Source organism: Pleuronectes platessa, chromosome 19 (assembly GCF_947347685.1).
Source record: "Pleuronectes platessa chromosome 19, fPlePla1.1, whole genome shotgun sequence".
Taxonomy (NCBI): domain Eukaryota; kingdom Metazoa; phylum Chordata; class Actinopteri; order Pleuronectiformes; family Pleuronectidae; genus Pleuronectes; species Pleuronectes platessa.
In genome coordinates, this window is record NC_070644.1 from 2,685,527 (window position 1) to 2,711,781 (window position 26,255).

Below are 26,255 nucleotides of genomic sequence, written 5' to 3' on the forward strand. Positions count from 1 at the left end.
ACATCAAACATTGTAACTGTAAACGTTATGTTTTGTTTCCTGCAACACTATTTTGGGGGCTGCATTACTACCTAACTGGTGCTACACATTTCAGAATACAAATATTTTAGGTATGTGGATTGTTTTTCACCTCAAGGCGGTGTATAATCTCTCTGAGTGGCAGACTGGTCTCGCTGCCACCGATGAAGGTGGTGGTGGGAAGGCGGAACACCTTGTCCAGGTCGGACTCTGAAAGCCCGTATAGACCTGTTGTGAACAAGTGGGGTTCAAACCAGACCAATGTGGCGGTGGGGAGCGGGGGGGGAGAGAGACAAACATTTAACCACTGCTAAGAAAAAGATCGGATAAAGAGAAGTTTAAGACACACCACTGAATTCAAGATTTCCTATGAACTGTGTGAACCCTGCTTTTTTTTGCACTGTTCACTCACTTCACTTCACTCCCTATGCAGCTCATCTAAGCTGGCAGGTAACGTGCCACAAAATCCAAGAACAGAAAAGTTTTGATTCAGATATTTTGAACATCGATGTGTTTTAGTTTTTATTGATTATGATCATATCAGTATCATATCAGGAGTTGAACTACTGTTTGTTTTAGTGTGACCAGTGCCCGTTCTAGATATGTCTGTTTGGACTGGGATGTTTGCTCGGCCTGTGGTAATTTTGGTTGCAGCTTCCTTTCTGAACATTTTAAATTGACCTTTGATTTAGGGGATTCTTTGCACTAATTTTCCATTGAATGCTTTTCATAAGATGAGTGTTTTTAAAAATCTTTGGCTCTTTAAAGGACCTTGTGACTCTTTTCACAAAAGTTCAATACAAAATACAGGAGGGACTAGATCCAGGAATTTGGTTTCACTCTCTTTAACATTGTGATTATGGATTATTCGACGTTTTCAATGATTTCCCAGGGAATAATCATAGACTGTGTATAGGGAATAATGCATGAATCTTGATGACAAACATCAGGCTTAGGGGACTGATGTGTCTGAGTGTGATACATTCGATGCAGCTGGATTGATTGTGTGGAGACTGTTGGGTGTTGGTGGGGATTTGTGGTTGAGTGAGAGCCATTGTAGTTTCTCATGAGACCAAACCTCTTTTGTGGTCACTGAGTGCTCTTTATCACATGGCCGACCTGCAGAACAAGATCAATGCATGTCCTCTCTTAAAGCCACCCTCAGCTTTTTTGATGAACTGTATATGAATACACATTATTATCCTTACAGCATTACAATGTTTAGGAGCACTTTATTCCAATACTTGTCTTTAACACTGGTAATAATTATTGAAAAAGCATAAACAAAGTTCTTGTAGTAATAAAACTAGAGCTAAGGTTTGTGCAAAAAGTCAATTATTTGTTGTTTGGCTCTTCTAATCTCCTACATCACCGACCCAGAGACAATTGTATCGATAGGGCTGGCCCTGCTGGCTGTGTACTCTCCTCCCACCGACATCTATCTCATGTTACATATTATTTGTACACTGCGCACAGGATTGACTCTATGAACATTTGCACATTCCTGACATAATTTGTGTTACTTTCATAAAAAAGTTATTTCTGTTTTTAATTAGTAACAAATTGCATTTTCCTCTCAAAGCGACTTCTGATGGGAAACTAAGAGGCAATTATAAGAAATTGCAAACCTTTAAAACAAGTGGTTTATTTATTTCATTTCCTTCTTCCTTTTACAGATAAGACAGGCCTAATAGCATTTGCGAACATAAGCCGAACGTTTACCAACTTCAAAATCTGCGGAAGTTGTGTGAGGTTTGTGCTGCAACCTACAATATATAGAATATACATCATTGTCTAAAATTGCTGTTTATTTTAATTATTTTCTTTCAGATTCTCTAAATGGCTTAATTTTTCTGATGAAATGTCCACAATTATAATATATACATGTTTTTAACTTACACAAGACTAAAAGCTCAGAACATGTCATGCAACCAAATCGAATCTAAGTTTGTGTTCTAGTTCCTAGAACATTTCTGACTGGACTCTGTTGGCACTCGCGATCGGTAAATGTGGAAGATTTCTATTCATTCATAATGAAAGTGTAATAAAGAAGACAGAGAGGCAGCCGAGGTGTTTCTGGCTATAAACAAACATCACAGGACCAATGGGTTGTGTCTGATACAGTACAGGGTCGCTCCTTCTGATTCCCAGAATGTGATGTCCTTGTTGAACCAAACAGAGATAAGACAATACAAGAAAACAGAGGGAGTGGGGGTAGCATGGTGTGATCTATGTCTGTGTTTGCACATCTCTGTCAGCATAGTAGTGCACAGTGCTGTTACAAGAGGGATCTTTAGACTTTCCTCCCCCTTCTGGGAACCGCCCTACACATAAAAACAAGGAACTTGTGTTCCATGAGGTTTCAAAGAGAAGAGGCTGCACGATCCAAGCTGTAATCAACCAGCGTCTGCCTGCAATCTAATCACAGAAACATTTTGATGATGCAGGCACAGATAAGCCTGTGTAAGTCCTGTTTGACCCTATCCGCTGCTGAGCAAAGGTTAACCGGGGCCAGCGTTCACACACACACACACACACACACACACACACACACACACACACACACACACACACACACACACACACACACACACACACACACACACACACACACACACACACACACACACACACACACACACACACACACACACACACACACACACACACACACACACACACACACACCAAAAAGCATTACCCCTCCCTGAAAGTCAAAGTCACTCACACACACACACACACACACCATTTATAACGTTTTTTTTGAAGCTGTAATTAACGCTTTTATTAGTGGGTAATATCAAATTAATTCATTCATTCACTCAGTAAACCTCCATGGACTGTTTATTCACTTGTCTTGTGTCAAAGCATGCTGCACATGTGGACCCAAATTTAATTATATTTATACTAAACTGCTTGTTTAAGTTCACACATATTATGATAGTGTTTGACTTGCTGAAGATAATACAAAATAATATCATTTAATAATACAAATGTAGAGAGGAAAATGCAGTATGTGTGACATGTGGACATAAAGAGCTGTTTTGTAATGTTTTTTAAAGATGTTTCCATTCTGCTGTTTGAAATAAAGACTTTCAAACACACTCAACAAGTATCAGGCTATCAGTTATAAATGTTAGCACGACATTAATAAAGGCGTTTGACTTCCTGTAAATGCAAATACATCAGTGCACAAAGTCTGCAGAGTTAAATGTTTAGCAGCAGTTTACAAATGGATTTTAGAGCAGTTGTCCTGCAGCACCTTTTTCAGAAGATATGTGGTCAAAAAGTCTGTGAAAAAGTCTTACTTATTGATGAAAAGATTTTCCAACCCAAATTATATCTGAATAAGTGATGTACACCTGGTCTATAAAGACTTGTTAAATAAAAAGGTGTGTTATCGTAAAGTGAATCTGAAATGGAATATACTGTGTTAGCCCTGATGCTTTCACTGAGAACAAACCAGAACCAACAAACAAGGAGGACACTATATGAGAAATCACAGGAAATTGATTTTGAATGGAATATCAGCAGGAACACCACAAACTGAAAGCAGCCTCTTACATTAAAGCTTGTAACGTTAATGCCGCTGGATCTGGGCCAAGGGTCTACATCAAAGATCCCACTCACAGAGCATAAAACTCGGCATGGGGTTAGAGGGACTTGTCCTACATTCAGCCACCCGATTATCGAGCCGTTCTTTATATTGAGAGAGCTCTGGATGCATGAAGACTTACAAACACACATACTGCAGGTTAAGTATCACACAAAGCTTCTCATATTGTCTTTTAGTCTGATCTCTGTGAACCTCAGCGCCACCAGAACCTGTTGAAACAGAACAATACCTCTATTAACTGTGGAAACATCCTATAACAACTCATAACAATTGCTTGTTTTGAACTCAGAGGCCCAGCCTTTTCATTTGGCACAATGATAGCATGCAGCAGGCGTGCATCACACAACAGCCAACTCCCACGCTTTCCGAATGGTTTCAACTCTTTGAGCTATTGTAATAAAGCTGACAAGTCTGTGTTTAGTTAACAAGGTTGTGCTACACATGTCCAAACAAGACAACTGAGCAGCCAGTGAATCTAAACTAAGTCACTTAAAAAGAGCATAATAATAATCCTTATTTCAACAACAAGAATTACCCGATTATTTCCAAATTCTTCAATTGGTGTTGTAGCATAGAGCATGTTGTCTTATCTCTTCAGAGACCATCATTTGTTCCACAAGACAGTATGTACTGATAGGAACCAGGCTGCACATTTGCAAGATCAATCTAAAATGATTATTAAATGATAAACTGGTACAATTAATGATAACATACTAGATTAGGTTGAGCAAAATGCTAACATCCGAGGACCTCACTAGACCATCCAATCGGTAGTAGCGACGGGCGGTGTGTACAAAGGGCAGGGCCTCAGCAGCCTGTGAAAGACTGTTTAGTGTTGCAGGGCTCATCTTCAGGCCAGGTAGAGCATGCATAGGCTCAAATAACTTTGAGAACCTGCTGCTTTTGCGGCCGAACAAAGCCTATCGGTAGTGTTGTTGTACATACAGGATTTAGTCCAAAGGTCTCAAGGTCTCTTCCAATAAAGGTTATTGATAACATTCCACTGAAGTTTGACTTTTTGCACTAGTACAATACTTACTGGCAACTAGTTATCATGTCTTCCTCTCCATGAAACGCATGTTAATGCTCAGTAGTACAAATATGGTACTTTAATGTATTTACATTAAAAAATTCCCCTTTACTTTTTTTTTTACTTTTATACTTTAAGTAGTTTTGAAACAAGTACTTTTACACTTTTACTTATGTAAAAAGCTTGAGTTGATACTTTAACTTCTACAGAAGTATTTTTAAACCCTAGTATCTATACTTCTACTTGAGTAATGAATGGGAATACCTTTGACACCTCTGGATACACATGAGTTACACCTAACGTTACTCATAAAGGCACAACTCTGACAGTGACATCATGCACTGGTCAAAAATACATAAATAAAAGACAAATAACAAAGGCATAGATAAGTAGCATCTGTTTGTAATACGGAATATGTCACAAAAACTTAGTATTTCTTGCATTTAACAGCTTTTTAGTGGGTGGTAAATTGATGACTACATATAAAGTAAACAAAAAACAACTTACGTATTGAGGTTGCCAGGTTGTAATAAAATAAAGACCTTTAGCTGCTGTAAATCCTCCCAGCTCCTTGATTCATTGGCCTTTTGTTAAGGATTTGAAATGGTCAAAGCTATTTAGTTTAGTAAACCATTAATAAACCACTCTTAAATTACACTAACCCATATAGTTTATAATATTTACAATAACAGGCCCAGAACTGAAAATAATTCAGTCTACCAAAGGTCAAACTGCTCCGCTTTACATGGACAGACCATCAGATGGTAGGAAAAAACACTTCCTCCTATTTCAGAAGCTGGGACCAAAGCAAGTTTGACACATTCACTTAAAATGTACCTCAATATATCTTTATGTAACTGTTTCAGCTCTACATTGGCAGTTAGGTTCCATTGTTGGTTGAAAACTACACCTGATATAAACTTGCCACAACAGATCCTAACCAACACTCTTCTCAACAGATATAGTGTAACATCTAAATACTTTACAGCTTACTAAACACAGGAATGTATCAAATGGCATCTGAAGAGTGGGTTATATTCTATTTCAGCATTCTGATTTCAGATCTTTTTATGAAAAGTTTAGTATAAGCCTCACTGTGAATAAAAAAACTTGAAAAATCTAATCAGAATAAATATTAGACTAGGGTAGGTAAATTCAATGTTAAAAGCATAAGGACTAAACACTTTACAACAATAGCTATTGTATAACACAAAAGCTCCAGCTTTGGGCCCCTCTGGACTCTGGGCCAGTGCCTTAAGGGCCAGTCTGAAAATCTATAGAGGATAAACACCTGCCTTAATCAACTATACCAATTTGTTTACAATCAGGCAACCAAAATAGTTGTTTTGAGGGCTACTTATTTATTTAACACAAATGTTTCACTAGTAAATGTTCAAATGTAAAAAAAAGTCAAAATCAATCATAAAGATTATTTTCTGATATATCTGTTCTGGTTAGGTTAAAAGCTTGTAGGCAGTTAATGAACAGTTGCTCTCTTCTATGTAGCCCCTTTGACCAGGGGTGTCAGCTGAACCGTAAAATGTTTTGTATTGTATTAATAAAGTAATTAATAAAATAAACAACCCTATTTTGTTCCCTAGTTAAGAGAAAAACATCAATTTTATCCAGGCACGCATATGAGATAGGATTACTCCACTTCTGCAGGCTGGACAATTTACATTTCACAATGTCACAAATTCTGTCTCAAATATTTCTTTGTAATTCACAATATTAAGTACTTGTACTTATATCCATTTTATATTTCACCAGCTATTATTCGAGCAATCTCAGAAAATTCTGCGACTAACAACCAAATTCCTGTCTATACCACTCGTGCATGCATTTTCAAGTGTGTTGGAATTAGTGATGGGAAGTTCGGATCTTTTTACCGTGTCGGTTCTTTGAATCTCGTTCAGTAAAATGAACGAACCTCTTTTTGAGTCATTTGTTCGTTTCAAAGGGGGGGGGGGGGGGGGGAGGGTGCAAACGATCCAAAGACTCGTACCCGGCAGATGAACGAATCGTTCAACTCCCGACCGTGTGTTTGGATCAATGATCGGGTTCATCTGCCCACAGAGTCTTCGGCCGACGTGTCGGCCACACAGAGCGAGCTCATCTCGCCGGTGACCGCGGTGCGGGCGGCGCACGGGAAAATCGCCCGGCACCTCCATACCGCTGCACGTCCACCCGGACATGAACGGGAATCTATGGAGCTGGTGATTGGCACGCTGCCAGCACATCCAGCTGGCCCGCCACATGCGCGGACACAAAGCTTAAACTGCTGGTGATCCACTGACTATAACAACGCCGCATTCAAATAAAAATGTGTGAAAGAATATTGTACAGTATCTAATATTGTGTTGGTCATATTTAAATCATTAATTATTTTTTTTTGGGGGGGGGGGGGGGGGGAGGATAAAATAAAAGAATTGCATATTAAATCTTAATCGTACAGCCCTATTCACAAGTCATAATGACTGGTTTTGTTATTTTCACTTTACATTTACACTTACAGTTTAGTGCAGTGTAATTATTTCCCGTGATAATTAAATGCCAGTGTGACAATAAATGACAATTTAAAACCATACAAACTGTCATGTTTTACTGTATTTAATAGAGGAGGTTTTCTTAAAAAATATATGATCTGCCACACAAAAGCTGTCAGTCATGGCTGCTTTTTAACAGCGGTCACGCGAAAGGGAATGAGGTAACTGTTTCCTCTTCTGAGCCTATGGAGGTCACGTAGAAAATGATCCAAAGACTCGGCAGATGAACGAATCGTTCACCTCCCGACCGTGTCTTCAGATCAGTGATTCATTCTTCTGCCAACAGAGTCTTCGGATCAGTGATTCGTTCATCTGCCGGATACGAGTCTTTGGATCCTTTTTCACGTGACCTGCATCAGCCTATGCAACAGTCCCGATGCGCGGCCACGAGAAAATGAACGAATCTCTCTTTGAGAGGACTCGTTACTCCCGAGTCCTTGTAAGGATTCGTTCAAAACGAACGAATCGTTCACGACCGACACATCACTAGTTGGAATGGACAGTGATTTAAACTGAAAGGGATCCAAAACGATCATGTGGACAGAGATAGGAATCATGTTTTCAAACAAATACATAGAAATGTGGATGTAGCCTAAGAACTGGAGATAACTAGGGGATTTGAAAACAGGGAATCACAGGGAAGGAAAGGATGGCAGCAGAGGGAAAAACATTTGTGAAGATTAGATTTCTCACCGACGTTCTGGAAACCAACGGTACACGGGGCATCGTCAAAGTCTACACAGCCGATGTTCAGGGGGTCCAGCTTCGCTATGTGATGACCTCGTACCTGAGCAAAGACAAGACCACATAGCTCATTGCATGTTCACATGTTTAAATGGTCAGACTTTGTCACCCAATTCTAGCTAGATTGTGCTCATTAGACTTTGTCTAAACTGCTGACTACGTCCTGTAAGGTTTCCTAACGGAACTTGACAACGATGTAAGCATAACCATAGACACAGATTTGGGGCAAAGGTAGCAAACAAAAGCAGAAGCACTGTTGGACAGATATATTGTCTCTTGCCTGAGTCCAAAGTCCATTAAACAGGTCAGCAGTTCATTCAACAAACTGATGAAAGCTTTAGTTGGACATTTACTAGAGTACAATTTTAAGCTATTAGTACTTTTTTAGAAATATACAATTCTACTGAACTTCAATTCATAGGCAATTACTATAGAAACTACAACACATTTCAAATACAGTTATAGTTGCTGTACTCCTAGAACTATAATCTGTTCCATCCTGGCCATCTGCAATATAAACATTTTAGGAATCAGGATCAGGAAACCACAGGAATAATAAAAACAATACTATAGTATTCGCAGTCGCACTGCAATATGATTGTGAACAATCATAATGAGGACTTTACATTTATAAAAAACAATTCTTCGTTGACATTAGCTTTAATTTCAGATGATACTTTATGCCACAGGTCGCAATGCTGTAGTATAAGATCTTCTATTGTGATGTTATTTACACTCAGAAGGTTACTTGGACCACAGTGGCTTTAATCATGAGAAACATGCTGTAAAACTCCATACAGAGAGTTGAGCATAAAAAGTCGGGTCAACACTCCAAACAGACACATCCTAGTGAGAATCTGTATCTATATTTAATCCTGGTTCATAGCTGAGTTTCTAGAATCTACAATCAGTAAAGGTTATAGACCCTTTTTAGACCCGGGTGATCCGATACCAATTGGCCAGCTTGAAGTTTAGATGTGATGCACCTCATTGACATTGAGGACACATTTAAGATCTGATCTCACACAGACCATGATAGAAGGTGGTCTGAGTCAAATGTGGCTGTGTAAACGCAAATGGGTCCTGAGCCTCTTTGTCCCTGTTCAAACCTGTTATTGACCTCCGTCCTCAGTGGTTCAATCACAGGTGGTCAACTCTAATTTCAGGTCTAAAAACACCCAAACGCCTACTCAATGCAGATCAGATCTGCACTTTCATGCATGGAATTGTTTGTGGCCACAATATCTACCCTAACCAAATCTTAAATTGGTAAAATCTTTTTTCACAGTAGAGCTGCACGAGATCTGTAAACATCACATGTTTTTGTTTACAGCACAGCAGAACTATCTATCTGACAAATGCATTCTTAGATACAGCCCCTCCAGGGAATAACCAATTATTAGATTATCTAGATTATAGTGCAGGTCTGACAGCAGCTTTAAATAGCACGTGTAGTTTACCTGGTATGCTCGTATGAGTGATTGTACTGCTAGATGATCCTTCACCAGCTTCTCCACATTGGGCTGACCTCCCACCAGTGCCTGGACACTGGGCAGTCCCTGAGAAGTCCCACTGATGGGAGGAGGGCTCTGGTAGGCCACACCAGGCGGAGCCCCCGCATTAACGTTTCTAAAAAATATATCCCAGGACTCCAGGGAGAAACAGAAAGAGAAGAAGAAAGAAGACAAATCACTCAGCATATTTTCATATATAGTTCGATGCATCACTTCTTCAGGAAGAGTAAAGTAATCCCACATCAAGCCATGTCACATGTGGATTAACTTAAATGTGCACACAAGGACTAAACAAACACATTGGGTAAACAAAGTAGAGCCACAGAAGCAGCTTTGTGAAGCTCTCTGAGGCACAGAGTCTGCAAATTGATCAATAATCAAAATAAGAATCACTTGCAAACCTTAACCTTAACTGTTGGAAAAATTGAAAATTGAAAGATGAACATTTTAGGGGCCAAAGTTAAGGTAGGTGTCAGGAAGTTTCACTGATGTAAACTAAGTGGCACTAGAGTAAAATCCATAGCATAAGTCATTTGGATTCATCCCCTGGGGACCATAAATATATCTGGATGGGATGACAGGTAGACATTGCCACAGTTAGAGCCAAGCAGCTTGTGTGGTTAAAAACACATCCATGCATGTATTTGACTTTGTATCCAAGTGTCAAGCCAGAGAAGAGAGTGATTGGCTTATTACTGTGTCAGAGTATATTCATGCAGTGCTTTGCATTGACCATTTATGGTTGAATGTGGGCGTGAAGAGGGTGGACTTTGAGGAAGATTCAGGTACACATGTTTCCAGGTGGACTGTGATTTATAAAGGGAACATTGGCCTACCAAGATAAAAGTTTGATGTTCCAGATAAGCTTGGCAACCTGGCTTTTACTTAGCCTCTTTAGCAATTTGACAGATTTGTTTGCATATGATCGTCTTAATGAGGTTGAATTCAAAAGAGCTATTCAGAGTTTTTTCGAGGGTCTTAAGTAATTAGGTCATTTGTGACTTAAACAAAGTTATTGCTGCAGTCAAAAATAAAAGAAATTTTCAGTCTGTGCTTGACTATGAGAGCATAACCTTATGTGTTCCATTAACACCATGTAGAGTAGAGACTGTGCTATGAAGTTAAACACTCATAACACAATTATTTCTGGTTATACTGCAACTCCTAATGACAACAAAACAAATTTTCACAGGAAGAAACAGATCTCATTGCTGTTTGTATCCTAAAAATGATTTTGACAAACAGTTTTGAACTGATTTGTGTTATTTTAAATGTTTTCTTTTTCTTGTGGCACTACAACAGAAAAATAATCTTTTCTCTGTGCAGTTTGTTTGACCATATATTTACTTTTGAAATAACTAGTGCATCCTTATTTTTGAGAAGATTCACAGTGTGAGTCATTCTTGCTGTTCTTCTCTACTTTCAAAACATGTATGTGCAAACACGCGTGTATGGAATGTCTATATGTGTAATCTTTACCCTACAAAATATTGGACAGGTATCTATTAGGACTCATAACTAGTTTTTCTCTTTTCAGACCCCTCAGGAAGAAAGTCAGAAGAGGGGCTAAAGGGTAAAAAGAGTAAAGAATGAAAGGAATCATATTCGGTACAGCCGATTTGGGACTGGACATCAGTGGGACAGCACTGGACCTGTTTTTCATATGCCCATAAATACAAATACAAGATTAAAAGCATAGATAATGTAAATATGCCGATACAAAATGACGTACCTTGTGCACATTTCTAGGATTCTCCAGCCACGCAGAGTACATCTCCTCAACATAGTTAGAGCTAGTGCCATTAAGAAAGGGCTCAGCAGTCAGAGATGTGTTCAAACACCTTGCAAGCTGAAACGTCCTTAAACTCCTTCCAACCACCAGCAGTCTGGGCTGTGATAGGCTCTGTGCTGTCTGAGCAGCCGTTAAAGGCCGAAGCCTTGCCACTGTAGTCCTTAAGCGGTGCATGGCTGCTGTTCAGTCACAGCTCCTCTCCCCCAACCCTTCTCAAAAGAAGAATGCAGCAGCACGGTCCGGAGAAAGACCCCCCCAGGCTCCTCAGTAGCTGCCACTCTTGCTCCCTCTGAACCGGTGAGGCAGCTTTTATTCACAGATCCTGGACCCTGTCTCCTGTTCAACGACCCTGGATCCTGTTGAATACACGTGTAAAAATTGTCCATCAGAAACATTCTACTTCAACAATTCATCTTAAGAGCAAAAGTCTGAGGTTCAACTATTACGTATAAAACCGAATTACAAAGTAGATTATATTATATGTATCTGTTTCTTAATACATTCTGATTGCCTCGTACCTCATCAGTAATCCCAAAGGTCAGATAGTTTAAAAACAGGTCATAAACAGGTTGACTACCCTGCCATGTCCTAAAGCAACAGGACACTGTGACTTTTTACCAAAGATTAAACTTAAAGACAGAAATTGTGAATTTTTTGAAAAAAAATTGGCAGTGCATTAGTCCACATTCGGTGTTCTGCTGAGAAGTTTTAGTTGTCATCAAGTATTTATATAAAACTAAAACAAAATGCTGAATAAGTAAGTTTTATTACTTTAATTCATACTGTGGATTTTTCCTGTAAATTCCTTTGTCAAACTGCTTCTATTATTTTGCCTGTATATCAAGTGACACATAGTATGAATAGGTCAGACAGTAACTTCCTTTAAACAAATTATTGATTGGTAAGTGTATAAAATGTGAAAATAAATTGTATAAATAAAAAACAGTGAAACATGCCCATCACTACTATAAGTGAAAACCCCCAAAAATTACAAATTCTCACATGTGATGTATTTGCTAATATTTGCTTCAAAGCTGAGCTTTAAAACTGTCTACAAAGCCCCTCGCTAAAACAGAGGGCAGGCTGCGATGCATGTGATGCAGTCACCACAGCAACAGAAAAGGCCAGAAAGAATACCTGGAGTCTGCCTGCGGTATTTCGCAGCCATTTCAGCAACTATGGAACTGTAATAACAGAAGGGACGCTTACCACATGTAACAGTTAACATGACATCTGCTGCTACAAATATCAGAACAAACATCAAACTGCCAACACTGCTCCCTGAGTACTTCACAACCTTAACACAAAAAAATGCTAACCAATAGCCTCATCATCAGAGACAACTAAGTAACTGTAACGTACAATAAAATGGTAAATAAATCAACTTACTATTGAAACCGTACAATACCCATCGGTTTCTAGGTGTGCAGAGAAGTAATCACACAGCTATGTATGGTTGGGGTCACTGGGGGCTGAACAATAGGTTTTTGCCCATTGGGCCTGAAAAAGGTTGCATTTGGCCATGAAACACACTTCTCCCCTCAGCCTCCGGCTCTGCGAATGAGGGAAAAACTCAACAGCACTGTCCTGTTTGTCCTGTTCGGAGCATGAGCAGGATGTGGTATCCATACTGGGGCTGTGTTTAGTCAAATACGCCGCAGAGAACATTGTAATGCTGTTTTAAGCTGAGTTTTGAATGATGTATTTGCAGACAGCTTTTGTAACCCCTTCTGCAGAGTATCTAAAAGCCTAAATATGCCTAACTACAAAAATGGTAAAAAAAATATATTTTAAGAATTGGTTCACGGTTCAAGTAGAGAAAATATAGCAATGCACACATTAGCAGTGTTGTAAATTAAATCATACTTCTGTATTATTTTCCTCTGAAAGTAGCCAACAAGTGTAAAATCAAATGAATTACAATGTAGAACATAGAATAAGATAAAAATAAGAAATAAGAACCAAGATTATGCTGAATCTATCTAGCTATCTTAGTGAGGACCAGTTCGAGTCTTCAACCAATGGAGTGGGGACATTTTGGGAAAGTTAGGACATTTTGGTCGGTCCTCACTTTAATGGAATGCTTGTGGGTTAAGACTTCGTTTTAGGGTTAGGGTTAGAATTAGGTTAGGTTAAGGGTAAAGGCCTCAGTATGCTTCTCCGAGTCCGTTGCGGACTGACGGACGGACAGAGCGGACAGACCCTTTTTGATTTATAGTTCTACGAGCCTTTTTGTTGTGAAAACAATTCACCGCCAGAACAGTAGATGGCGCAACTGAAGTCGAGCATAGAGAAGCCTACCTCATGAGGTATATAGAAGAAGTTCACGCTGGTTTATTTACGTCCTCCCGGCTCCTCACACACAGTGAACGATGGCAACTAACAGAAAAAGGATGTTGATGACGCGACAGTTTTTGCTGAATAAAGTGACACCCAGCGGGTCAAAATGCTTTTGTTATCGTGTCTTAGCGCAGCGGTTCCCCGGTCTTGTTTCCAAACTTCGTTGCTAATTCAACAGCTGCAACAGCTTGAAGCTACACGGAGGCAGCTAGCTTCCTCCCAGCTTCCACACACAGTCAGCAGGGACACCCGATACTAACTACTACCAAGTGTTTGCTTCTAACCTGACGGTGTTTGAGAAACAGTGTCATGAGAGCCTTGGGATTAAAGTCAGCGGGTTTTTGCGCTGTTCCCACCGCAGTTAGCATGGTGGCTAGCCCGCTAGCCCCGTTATGAAAGTTTGTTATAACCGTATGTGACCGTACACATATGCTGTAAGTGCTCTAACCAGCCACCGTCAGCCGGACAACGCCGCTGGCTTAACACACTTGTCACATTAATCATAGAGTCGTAGTTGTGATTTAGGTTTATTGTGATGTAGGGAATGGAACAGGAAGTTTCCATTCCGAAATGCTGGCGTTAGCGGACCAATCACAGCCAAGTGCTATCCGTGGGCTGTCCGTCATTTCGACGTGTACAGTGCCTTGCATAAGTATTCACCCCCTTTGGACTTTTCTACATTTTGTCATGGTATAACCACAGATTAAAATTTATTTCATCGTGAGTTTATGTAATGGACCAACACAAAATAGTGCATCATTTGGAAGTGGCGGGAAATATTACATGGATTTCACAATTATTTACAAATAAAAATCTGAAAAGTGTTGAGTGCATATGTATTCAACCCCTTTACTGTGAAACCCCTAACAAAGATCTGGTGCGACCAATTGCATTCAAAAGTCACATTTGCAAGTCACATAATTAGTAAATAGGGTCCACCTGTCTGCAATTTAATCTCAGTATAAATACACCTGTTCTGTGACGGACTCAGAGTTTGTTGGAGATCATTACTGAACAAACAGCATCATGAAGACCAAGGAGCTCACCAAACAGGTCAGGGATAAAGTTGTGGAGAAATATGAAGCAGGGTTAGGTTATAAAAAAATATCCAGAGCTTTGAACATCTCTCTGAGCACCATAAAATCCATCATAAGAAAATGGAAAGAATATGGCACAACCGCAAACCTACCAAGAGGAGGCCGTCCAGCCAAACTGAAGAGTCGGACAAGGAGAAAATGAATCAGAGAAGCAACCAGGAGGCCCATGGTTACTCTGGAGGAGTTGCAGAGATCCACAGCTGAGGTGGGAGAATCTGTCCACAGGACAACTATTAGTCGTCTACTCCACAAATCTGGCCTTTATGGAAGAGTGGCAAGAAGAAAGCCATTGTTGAAAGGGATCCATAAAAAATCCCGTTTGGAGTTTGCCAGAAGCCATGTGGGAGACACAGCAAACATGTGGAAGAAGGTGCTCTGGTCAGATGAGACCAAAATTGAACTTTTTGGCCTCAATGCAAAACGCTATGTGTGGCGAAAACCCAACACTGCCCATCACCCTGAGCACACCATCCCAACAGTGAAACATGGTGGTGGTAGCATCATGCTGTGGGGATGCTTCTCTTCAGCAGGTACAGGGAAACTGGTCAGAATAGAGGGAAAGATGGATGGAGCCAAATACAGGGAAATCCTTGAAGAAAATCTGATGCAGTCTGCAAAAGACTTGAGACTGGGGCGGAGGTTCATCTTCCAGCAGGACAATGACCCTAAACATACAGCCAGAGCTACAAAGGAATGGTTTGGATTAAAGAATGTTAATGTCTTAAAATGGCCCAGTCAAAGCCCAGACCTCAATCCAATAGAGAATCTATGGCAAGACGGTCTCCATCCAATCTGACTGAGCTTCATCTTTTTTGCCAAGAAGAATGGACAAACCTTTCCATCTCAAGATGTGCAAAGCTGGTAGAGACATACCCCAAAAGACTTGCAGCTGTAATTGCAGCGAAAGGGGGTTCTACCAAGTATTGACACAGGGGGTGAATACTTATGCACCCAACAGATGTCAACTTTTTTGTTGTCATTATTGTTTGTGTCACAATAAAATTTATTTTGCACCTCCAAAGTACTATGCATGTTTTGTTGATGGAAAAAGTTTATTTAAGTCTATTTGAATTCCAGTTAGTAACAGTACATAATGGGAAAAAGTCCAAGGGGGGTGAATACTTATGCAAGGCACTGTAGTTAAGGCCTCAGTATGCTTCTCCGAGTCCGTTTCGGAATGACGGACGGACAGAGCGGACGGACCCTTTTTGATTTATAGTTCTACGAGCCTTTTTGTTGTGAAAACAATTCACCGCCAGAACAGTAGATGGCGAAACGGAAGTCGAGCTTAGACAAGCCTACCTCATGAGGTATATAGAAGAAGTCCACGCTGGTTTATTTACGTCCTCCCGGCTCCTCACACACAGTGAACGATGGCAACTAACAGAAAAAGGATGTTGATGACGCGACAGTTTTTGCTGAAATAAAGTGACACCCAGCGGGTCAAAATGCTTTTGTTATCGTGTCTTAACGCAGCGGTTCCCCGGTCTTGTTTCCAAACTGCGTTGCTAATTCAACAGCTGCAACAGCTTGAAGCTACACGGAGGCAGCTAGCTTCCATACACAGTCAGCACCGACACCCGATACTAACTACTACCAAGTAGGGCTGAACGATTAATTGCATTTGCGATAAAATCGCGATATGATAAAACGCGATTTTCTAATCGCAACGTGCACGATTAAAACGTGCGAAAGAAGGTAGGGCACTGGGCTGCTGTCCTCACCCGCAGCAAGAATGCCGCGGAACAACAAAACTCCTCTGATCAAGAAGATAGCGAAGCAAGCCTGCATCATCTACACAGGGACCTAAATTCTTCGGCCGACGTGGCGGACTCACAGAGCGAGCTCATCCTGCTGCTGACCGCGTTGCGGGCGGCGGACCTGAAAATCGCTCCCCGGAAAAGCAAGCCGTGCTCCGGGGCGGCGGGGCTCCAGAGCCCCCCGGTCACCTACATGCACATCTGCGAGACGGAGGTGTTCAGCATGGGGGTGTTCCTGCTGAGGCCCTGCGCCTCCATGCCGCTGCACGACCACCCGGACATGAACGGGAATCTACGGAGCTGCTGATCCGCAAGCTGCCCTTCCAGCGCATCCAGCTGGCCCGCCGCATCCGCGGACACAGAGCTTATACTGCTGCTGCTCCACTTACTATAACAACGCCGCATTCCTACACTTATAAAATGCAATTCAATGTGGAAGTAATCCAAGTATTCAGAATACGTATATAGAATATAGTATCCTTAACCAACACTGGAAATGTTACTGACTTGGGAGCAGTAAGACTATAATTTAAAAAATGTTTTTCTCAGGATGGTAACTTTTGCACACAGGTTATAAAAAGTGCATGCCTTGTGTTTATACTTACAATGACTTTGATTAAATTACTTAAATGCACACTGATTTGTTGTTCTTGTTTCTGTAATGAGCCGTTAAATTAAAATGTGGGAAAGAATATTGTACAGTAAATGTATATAATATTGTGTTGGTCATATTTAAATCATTCATTATGGTTTTTTGGGGGGGAAAAAGAAGATAAAATAAAAAAATCGCAATCGCAATATTTGGGGGAAAAATCGCAATTAGATTATTTTCCCAAATCGTTCAGCCCTACTACCAAGTGTTTGCTTCTAACCTGACGGTGTTTGAGAAACAGTGTCATGACAGCCGTAGGATTAAAGTCAGCGGGTTTTTGCGCTGTACCCACCGCAGTTAGCATGGTGGCTAGCCCGCTAGCCCCGTTATGAAAGTTCGTTGTGACCGTACACACATGCCGTAAGTGCTCTAACCAGCCACCGTCAGCCGGACAACGCCGCTGGCTTAACACACTTGTCACATTAATCATAGAGTCGTAGTTGTGATTTAGGTTTATTGTGATGTAGGGAATGGAACAGGATGTTTCTATTCCGAAATGCTGGCGTTAGCGGACCAATCACAGCCAAGTGCTATCCGTGGGCTGTCCGTCATTTCGACGTGTAGTTAGAAAAATGAGAGCTGCACGAAAAGCTCTCCGAGGAGCCTTGGAGAGGCACGGAGAGGGCGTTCCACGTTGGAGAGGGCGGTCCTATCTGTCCGTGTCCATCAAAACGGAGAAGCATACATTGGCCTTTAGGGTTAGGCATTTAGTTTGGATGGTTAGGGTTCGGGTAAGGGGCTAGGGAATGCATTTTGCCAATGCGTGTCCTCACTAAGATAGCTGTACAAACAAGTGTGTGTGTGTGTGTGTGTGTGTGTGTGTCTAAATGGTAAATGGTCTGTATTTATACAGCACTTTTCTAGGTGCAGTTCCCACGCCACATAGACCTATAGGCAGGTTTTGAGGACTGTGTGAGGCAGTGCGGAGGTCGTGATGACAGGGATTTAGGAGTGCCTTTGTCCACACATCAGCCAGGTGACACTGTTCTCCTGCAGCCGATGGAGACACCCCAACACAGACTAATGAGCAGACAAAGACACTCTTAATACCCCGCACAGCCCATCAGATCTATCATGACTGTAGCTGGGACATTATCTTGCCATGATGAATAAACTCAAATCCACTTCAATCTTGTGGTTCCAGTCAAAGAGGCATGCAGCTCTAACGAATCAAACTGCTCACCTCACTATGACATAGTCGTACAGGTCCAGCACTCGCAGAAAAAAGGTGAACATTGGCAAAGATAGTTGTGAATTTATGGTAAGATGCCACATTCTGAAAGTCATTTGACACTCCAAATCTGAACCCCTCACTGATTCAAGTTTATTTAGAAATTGGCAGCCTCTACAAATCAAGCATGCGTGTTATATTTTGACCGTCCTGTATTGGTAGCCACCCCAGAGACCTGAAAACTTGCATTCTCATAAGAAGTCTTGATTAACTATGCTAACGATATCTTTCCTTAAAGACACAGAGACACAACTTGCACTTCAGGATTCACCCACTCACTCATAGTCACAAACTCACTTGATATCCTCGTCTGTGTCTTTTACGTGTGTCACCACTTTTTCCCTGCAGATATTTGTATTGGTATTAATGTTTTTGCCTTTATTCTAAGAGCCCAGGCAGATAAAGTAGAAAGAGCGTTTAACTCTGACATTTACATTCACACATGCAATGTAATGTCTGAAGAAAATGCGGAGGATCCTCCGAGTCAAGACCATGTCTGAAAGCAGCTTTACAGTTTTGTTACTTGGTTCCTTTTCTTGAACAAAATTATAATATCGCACAGTTAAAATACACCAACAAGCAGACATCTTGCATACCATGAACAAAATGTACATGAAAGTGTCCTGTACAGTTTTCTTGTAAACAAACTAAAGCTATGTTCTACAACCATGCTTCAGTCATTGTTGCAATTGAATGCTTTAACAATTTCAATGTTACCAATACATTTTCAGTAAACCAACTGGTAAATTAAACAAATAATTATTGAAACCATAGAATACAGCTGCCCTTCGAAATAGTGACAGATCTGCTTTGGGTCAGCGGGGGCCCCAACAACAAATTTGAACCCAGGGCCCCAAAAGAGTTGCTTCCAGCCATGGCCATAACCATAGTATCTACAACTCAGCCCGAAGTCCAAGCCCTGTGAAGGGGAAGTAGTAGTAGTATACACACGCACACACACACCAAGCATTAACAACAGTCACTATTTGTAAGTATAGCGCCAGGACAGGAAGTAGTTGAGTTAGAAGTCAAACGTTGCACGGCTTCAGTTTCAGGTGAAAGTGAGAGAAGTTTGAGTGACTCGTTACCTTCGCCACAGGCGCGTCCCTCCTGCCTCCTCTGTCTCTGTGAATGAGAAGCAAACTCAGCGGCACAGTCCCGTCCGGGGCGCGCGCGAGCAGGATGCGATGTGCGCACGCGGGGGGGCTGAGTTGGGTCGCGCGCTCCCCGGTCACTTTCTACTCACGCTGGTGCCGATCTGACGTCACCACGGCGGTGACGTAGACACGAGAGCGGTACGCTTGCGTCAGAAAACAAAGAAAGTGAGAAAAACTAATGTCAGCCTAATATAGTATCGTGTATTTAAGCACACAAGAAACACATGGGGGCGTTTTTCAAAACAGCTGAGTTGATAGTGCTTTTCATTTCACTCATCTCAAAGAACAGAAAGAGATTCACACATGTGTCCCACAACGTAAGAAGGGGTTCATGTGTTATGCTTTGGTCAAATATGACTTATTATAAGTTTGACAGGTTCAAGTGAAGAAATCCTAAGAAATTAAGTTGAGGTTTAAAGTTTAATATTTCATCTGGAAGTGGCCCAAACTCGTAAAATCCTCAGGAGATAATCAGTTAAAAATACAGAACTTTTAAATTGTCCCTATGCAAACACCTCTCATAGGCTGCTTTCACATTTCTCACTCAAAGAGGCCAGTGAATCTCCATATCCTGCTTGAGGTCATTTTTATGTTAATGCTTTTCTTACAGGCAGAGAGACATTAACATACAGGTCAGGACTCACCCAGTTTAGTTTCACTAACCGTATTTGACCTCTGGAGCCTGTCAGTTTGGATCTCTGAGCAGTTGTGTCGATTCCTTCGTTTAAACAAAAGTAGAAACAAATCTGTCAAAATGACAACAGTATTAGTAAAATTTATTTGTGCACTGTGGGGTTTTCTTGTTATCAAAACAAGGTGTCTCTTACCAAACTCATTAAGTTTGAAGCGGAAAAACATGCTGACTGCACATTTAGATTTTAATGCTTAAGTCTGTGTTTAATAGCCATCTGTTTCTCTTGTGGATTGTGTCGGCACATTGGTCCCAAACTGTAGATCAGTGAAACTGTGTAAAACTATGATGGCAGGAATGTGCATCATAGTGAGCACATATAATAAAAACAAAACAAGGGCCCCATAATTAATGCTCTATATTGTCAAAAAGTGTAATTTTATTTGGTTCACACGCTGATCTCATTCCAATATTTATCAGACTTTGAATATACCACTGTATATCATCATCAGTATAATGAATAAATAAATAAACTCAAGCTACAGAAGCTACCCACATCACTCACCTGAGCTGAAGCTCTTTGGAAGCAATTCATGTGGAGGTTACTGATACTGTGAAGTTACATCCTAATTAACTGGACATTATTTATTATTTTGCCAAAGGGGACAATGACTAGCCTGACGTTGTCAGACTCACAATTCTAGTCAGAATGTGAGTCTGAGACCGTTCCATTGGGCTGTGATTATGGGGCGTGTTTCAACTGACCAGGAAGTAAAATTCTTCTTCGCTCAATTGGATAGACCTACAACCAATCAGAGCAACGTAGTATGTGACGTATGCTAAGCAACGCATTGTGAGTTATTTACTAACGCCGGGTTCACACCGGACGCTTCAGCGCAGCGCCAAGCCTTAAATAACAGCTGGCTCCCATCCACTCCCATGTTAAAACTTTGTGCCGGTCACACCGGAGGCTGAAGCACCGCGAGGCAGCCTTGGCGCAGCGTGATGCTTCAGCCTCCGGTGTGACTGGCACAAAGCCGTGCAGCGATCTACTGGATCAACGGGTGATATTATTAGCGCTGCCCGTCGGTTCAGCGTCGCTTCAGTGTCCGGTGTGAACAGCCAAGCGCCGGGGCGATAGGGATTAGCGCGGTGCTTTGGCGTCGCCTCCACGTTCTGTGTTCCTCTTTCAAAATGAATGCGCTGTCGATGTCTTCTAAAACAGACTCAATGGCAGCATCTACACATCTCAGCTTGCCAGCGGCAGGCATGTTTGTTGAAAACGAATTCAACCCGAGGGCACTGTGAAGACGTGGTTGATTACGTTACCGTTGATCATCTGTCAATCATCGTATAAAGCCCGCCCTGACAATCTGATTGGCCCGGTCGGGCATAATTTTTTCCCAACGGAGCGACTCCAGACCGAACTGCCCGACCAAAAATGTTGTGGGCGGGGCTAAGTTCGTCTGGCATCCAGGCTAGACAATGACTGTAAAGGCTGAATTATAGTCCTGCGACTGCAACCGCGGAAGGCCACGCAGCTGCATCGACGGACTCGTTTTGGTTTATACTTCTCTAACGTGCTGCGCGTGTTGCAACGCAATTCACCGCCAGAACCCTAAGCGGAGTAACGTTTTTTTTCAAAGACAAAACACACAAAGAAGAGACGTCTTCTTCTTCGTCGACTGTTTATTTACATCGCCACTCCGGCTCCTCATAGTCTATTTCTGGCGGACAAATCGGTCAGTCAATGACGGGTTATACAAGTGGTCATACTTTCGGATCTCTTCTGCCAAGTGCTCTTCTATTTGGTCCATATTCGTTCTTCTAAATCTTCCGTGATTTCCGCGTATTGTGGGGCTTGAAACCGGAAACTAGACTCCGGACGGGATGTAGTAAGCAGACCAATCACAAGCCTTGCGGGCTGCGTGAGGCTCGCGTCGCTTTGTCGTGTAGTTAGAAAAATTGGCGGACGCACGCAAGCCCGCAGAGGGCACGAAAGGGGCGTGTTGCGTGTCTTGCGTGCATGCGTGCAACCCGACTATAATTCGGCCTTTAGTAGAGCACTGATACTTTTGGGTTTTAGACTGCACAGGAGGACTGTTGGCTTTAACTTCATGTCCTTTGTGAGAGTGTCAATGATACAAATTCTGAAAAAAGAAAAACACAGCCTGCAGATTGCCTGAATGATAATAATCCAATCACTATGGTGGATCGTAATGATGGATATGATATATATATAACTTTATAGATATAGATATGCCTTCTCATTTATACAACCATTATTTGATATACTGCAATCATTACAATCGTCATTACTGCTCCATCCTGCGGCGCACATCGTCCTGCGGCAGACTTCATCCTAAAGGCCGAATAATAGTCGGGTTGCATGCACGCACGCATGCACGCAAGACATGCAACACGCCCCTTTCGTGCCCTCTGCGGGCTTGCGTGCGTCCGCCAATTTTTCTAACTACACGACAAAGCAACGCGAGCCTCACGCAGCCCGCAAGGCTTGTGATTGGTCTGCTTACTACATCCCGTCCGGAGTCTAGTTTCCGGTTTCATGCCCCAAAATACGCGGAAATCACGGAAGATTTAGAAGAACGAATATTGACCAAATAGAAGAGCACTTGGCAGAACAGATCCGAAAGTATGACCACTTGTATAACCCGTCACTGACTGGCCGATTTGTCCGCCAGAAATAGGCTATGAGGAGCCGGAGTGGCGATGTAAATAAACAGGCGACGAAGAAGAAGACGTCTCTTCTTTGTGTGTTTTGTCTTTAAAAAAAAAGGTTACTCCGCCTAGGGTTCTGGCGGTGAATTGCGTTGCAACACGCGCAGCACGTTAGAGAAGTATAAACCAAAACGAGTCCGTCGATGCAGCTGCGTGGCCTTCCGCGGTTGCAGTCGCAGGACTATAATTCGGCCTTTAGGCACACATCAGCGCACATCGTCCTGCAGCGCACTTCATCCTGCAGCGCACATCGGCGCACATTGTTTTGTGGCACTTCATCCTGCGGCCGTCCTGCGGCGCACATCATCCTAGGGCCAAATCGGCGCACATCATCTTGCGGCGCACATCATCTTGCGGCGCACATCATCTTGCGGTGCACATCATCCTGGGGCCACATCAGCGCACATTGTCCTGCGGCGCACATCATTATGCTGCGCACATCGTCCTGTTGCGCACATCATCATGCAGCGCACATAGTCCTGTGGCGCACTTCATCCTTAGGCGCACATCATCGTGCGCACATCCTCGGGCACACATCGGCTGACATCGGCGCACATCGTCCTGCTGCGTACATCGTCCTGCACAGCACATCATCCTACGGCGCACATCATCGTGCAGTGCACATCATCCTGGGGCCACATTGGCGCACATTGTCCTGCAGCGCACATCATCATGTGGCGCACTTCATCCTTCGGCGCACATCATTGTGCGCACATCCTCGGGCACACATCGGCTAACATCAGCGCACATCGTCCTGCACAGCACTTCATCCTGCGGCGCACATCATCCTGCGGGCACATCAGGAGATGGAAGTATGCGGGGTGCTCCGTCGCATACTTCCATCTCTACATCAAAGTTCCTCAAGGCAAAGAAGATCAAGGTGCTCCAGGACTGGCCAGCCCAGTCACCAGACATGAACATCATTGAGCATGTCTGGGGTAGAATGAAAGAGGAAGCATGGAAGACAAAACCAAAGAATCTTGAAGAACTCTGGGAGGCATGTAAGACTGCTTTCTTTGCTATTCCTGATGCATGGATGCAGACCTTCAAGCTCATGGAAGTCATACAAAATATTAAATATGGATCTCACAGCACCTCTACTTAATTCACTGATGTTATGCAACATATTTTTGTATTTGAAGTAAATTATTTGTTCAATTTTCACATTACCCCTCTGTAGGCGACAAAACTTTTGTCTTGCCAAAATCGGACCTTTCTGTGTTCATTAAATGATCAATCTTTCTTCAGTGAAGCAAATTTATTTTAGTATATTAAACATAATTTGGGAGGGTTTTAGCTTTCATATGAGCCATTTCTAAAACCAATGGATTAATTAAAAGTCAGTTTATAAGCTGTTGTTTCTACAAAAGTGATAAGTGACAAGACTTTTGTCAGGGACTGTATATGATGGGACTGTAAGCCGCTGGCACACGTCCAACAACGTATCCCAGCCTCAGGCTTTCTCCATCTGACCAGAGGTCATCAGAGGAGGAGGCCTTCGCTCTCCTAATAAAGCATTTTCCTATGTAAAGCACCTCTTGACTTTACTCTGACAGAGACAGTTTAAATAAAGTTTATTTTATTATACAAACCACTGAGCCAATGCATGCTAGACATTTCAACACATTAACAACAGTACCAGGCGAGCAGCATTTCAGTGTAAAGGATGAGTGCCACTTCATATGGCCATATACATTTAAAAAGTGTGGCAGTGGGGGGGAAGAAAGAAAAAGAAATACATTGTATTGCATTCTATTTTAAATCATTAAACATTAATCAATCAATCAAATTTTATTTGTATAGCCCATATTCACAAATCATAATTTGTCTCATAGGGCTTTAACATGGTGGGACATCCTCTGTCCTTATAACATTAGAAATATTATATATATATATGTAAACTTTGACAACTCAATGTAAACTTTGAACTAAATGTACACTGATGCAGAAACGCAAAGTCAGATTCCAGTCAATATAATCTATATTTACAGTAATAGCATATTCAGTAAATGTCATAAAATTCCAAAGTCATTCTTAGATCATTTCAAATACAGACAGCTGAGTCAGTTGCACCGGTGTAGACTCTTGATGAAATAACTTTTGCATATTACTTTTGCATATTACTTTGACTAGAATTATAGGGAATGTTTAAACACATCGCGTTTACAGATTATGGCTGTAATCAGTATTTTTCCTGATCGAGACTAATCTGTGTTTTCTTTCCCAAATTAACAAATCAATCATCCAGTGTTCTAAATTAATCAATTAATAAATAAATCATTTTAAAATTCAGTCAAACATCATTTCAATTTCCAGTAATGTAAAACAGCAACTAATGCTCACGTTTGACAGATGATCTTTCTTTCACAAAAATTCAGAAAATCTGATCAACTGATAATCAAAACATCTTTTGATTAATCTCCTGCCATCAGCCAACAATAAGTCGAATAACTAGACAGCAATGATTTTTTTATTTTGCGCAATATGTGATGATTAGAGGATAAAACTGTTTTTTCTTTTAACAGTTATACCTCTGGACATTATACTTCTGGAAAATTGAGTGAAAGCAATTGAAAAATGTAGATGTCATCAATGCTGATTAAAATGGATTAACTGAGGACCTGCCTGCAACAGTTTGTCATTCTTTTTCTGCTCACGCTCTTTATCAGACTCTCACAAACACATCATTGCAGAACTCAGAACTTCACATTTGTATTTTGAACCCTGCACTTCACTAATACAATTCTGTTGTTTGATGTTGGCGCCCTCTTGAGGAGAGGTTCATGCACACCACAAGAGTCTGAATGAAGATCATATACTGTATATATATATATTTAATATATTCAACTTTGACAATCTAATGACAAGTGGAAATAATTTCTTTGATAAAATTAGGTATATTTGCCATCTATCCATCTGCTATACTTTTGGCTGCGGTCCAATAGAATTGTCTTCGAACATAAAAAAATATTCTGCTTGGAATTATAATTTGTTTTGTGCATTGGTAATGTTTATAGTCACTTTATGACGTTATTATAAAAACACTGATTACAGTCATGTAAAGGATTATGTATTCCACTATGGGTTGATACATTCTTTATTTTCTTGATGACTAAATGTTCTATGATAAACTAATTTTTCTAAAACTTCTCTTGAGGAAGTAAAAAATAAGATATGTGGTTTCCACGGGACTGAAAGAAGCTCCAAGTCAAAATACCTGGACCAATAAATGACAGATTTCTTTTGTTTGAATCCAAACAATTGACAATAATTTTGAGGCTTTGCTTTTGGTGTCTGGTCAAATGTTTTAGAAAAAAACCTGTGTTACTAAAATCCTGCATACACATCTATTATACCCATTTCTCGTTTAGCATTCTTAATACGTTTA

At 41.3% G+C, this 26,255-nt stretch overlaps 1 protein-coding gene across 1 annotated transcript in view; it reads right to left on the minus strand.

Annotated features, from left to right (window-relative positions):
• The window catches only part of ogdhb (oxoglutarate dehydrogenase b), a 31,546-nt gene extending 12,036 nt beyond the window's left edge, over positions 1–19,510 (minus strand). Inside the window, exons 1-5 of the mRNA XM_053411254.1 lie at positions 19,429–19,510; positions 11,201–11,616; positions 9,415–9,603; positions 7,904–7,997; positions 131–246 (exon numbers count right to left, since the gene is read on the minus strand). Coding sequence (XP_053267229.1) covers positions 131–246; positions 7,904–7,997; positions 9,415–9,603; positions 11,201–11,434 — 633 coding nt within the window. The 5' untranslated portion in view covers positions 11,435–11,616; positions 19,429–19,510. The remainder of the gene's footprint in view (positions 1–130; positions 247–7,903; positions 7,998–9,414; positions 9,604–11,200; positions 11,617–19,428) is intronic.
• Between the last annotated feature and the right edge of the window lie 6,745 nt (positions 19,511–26,255).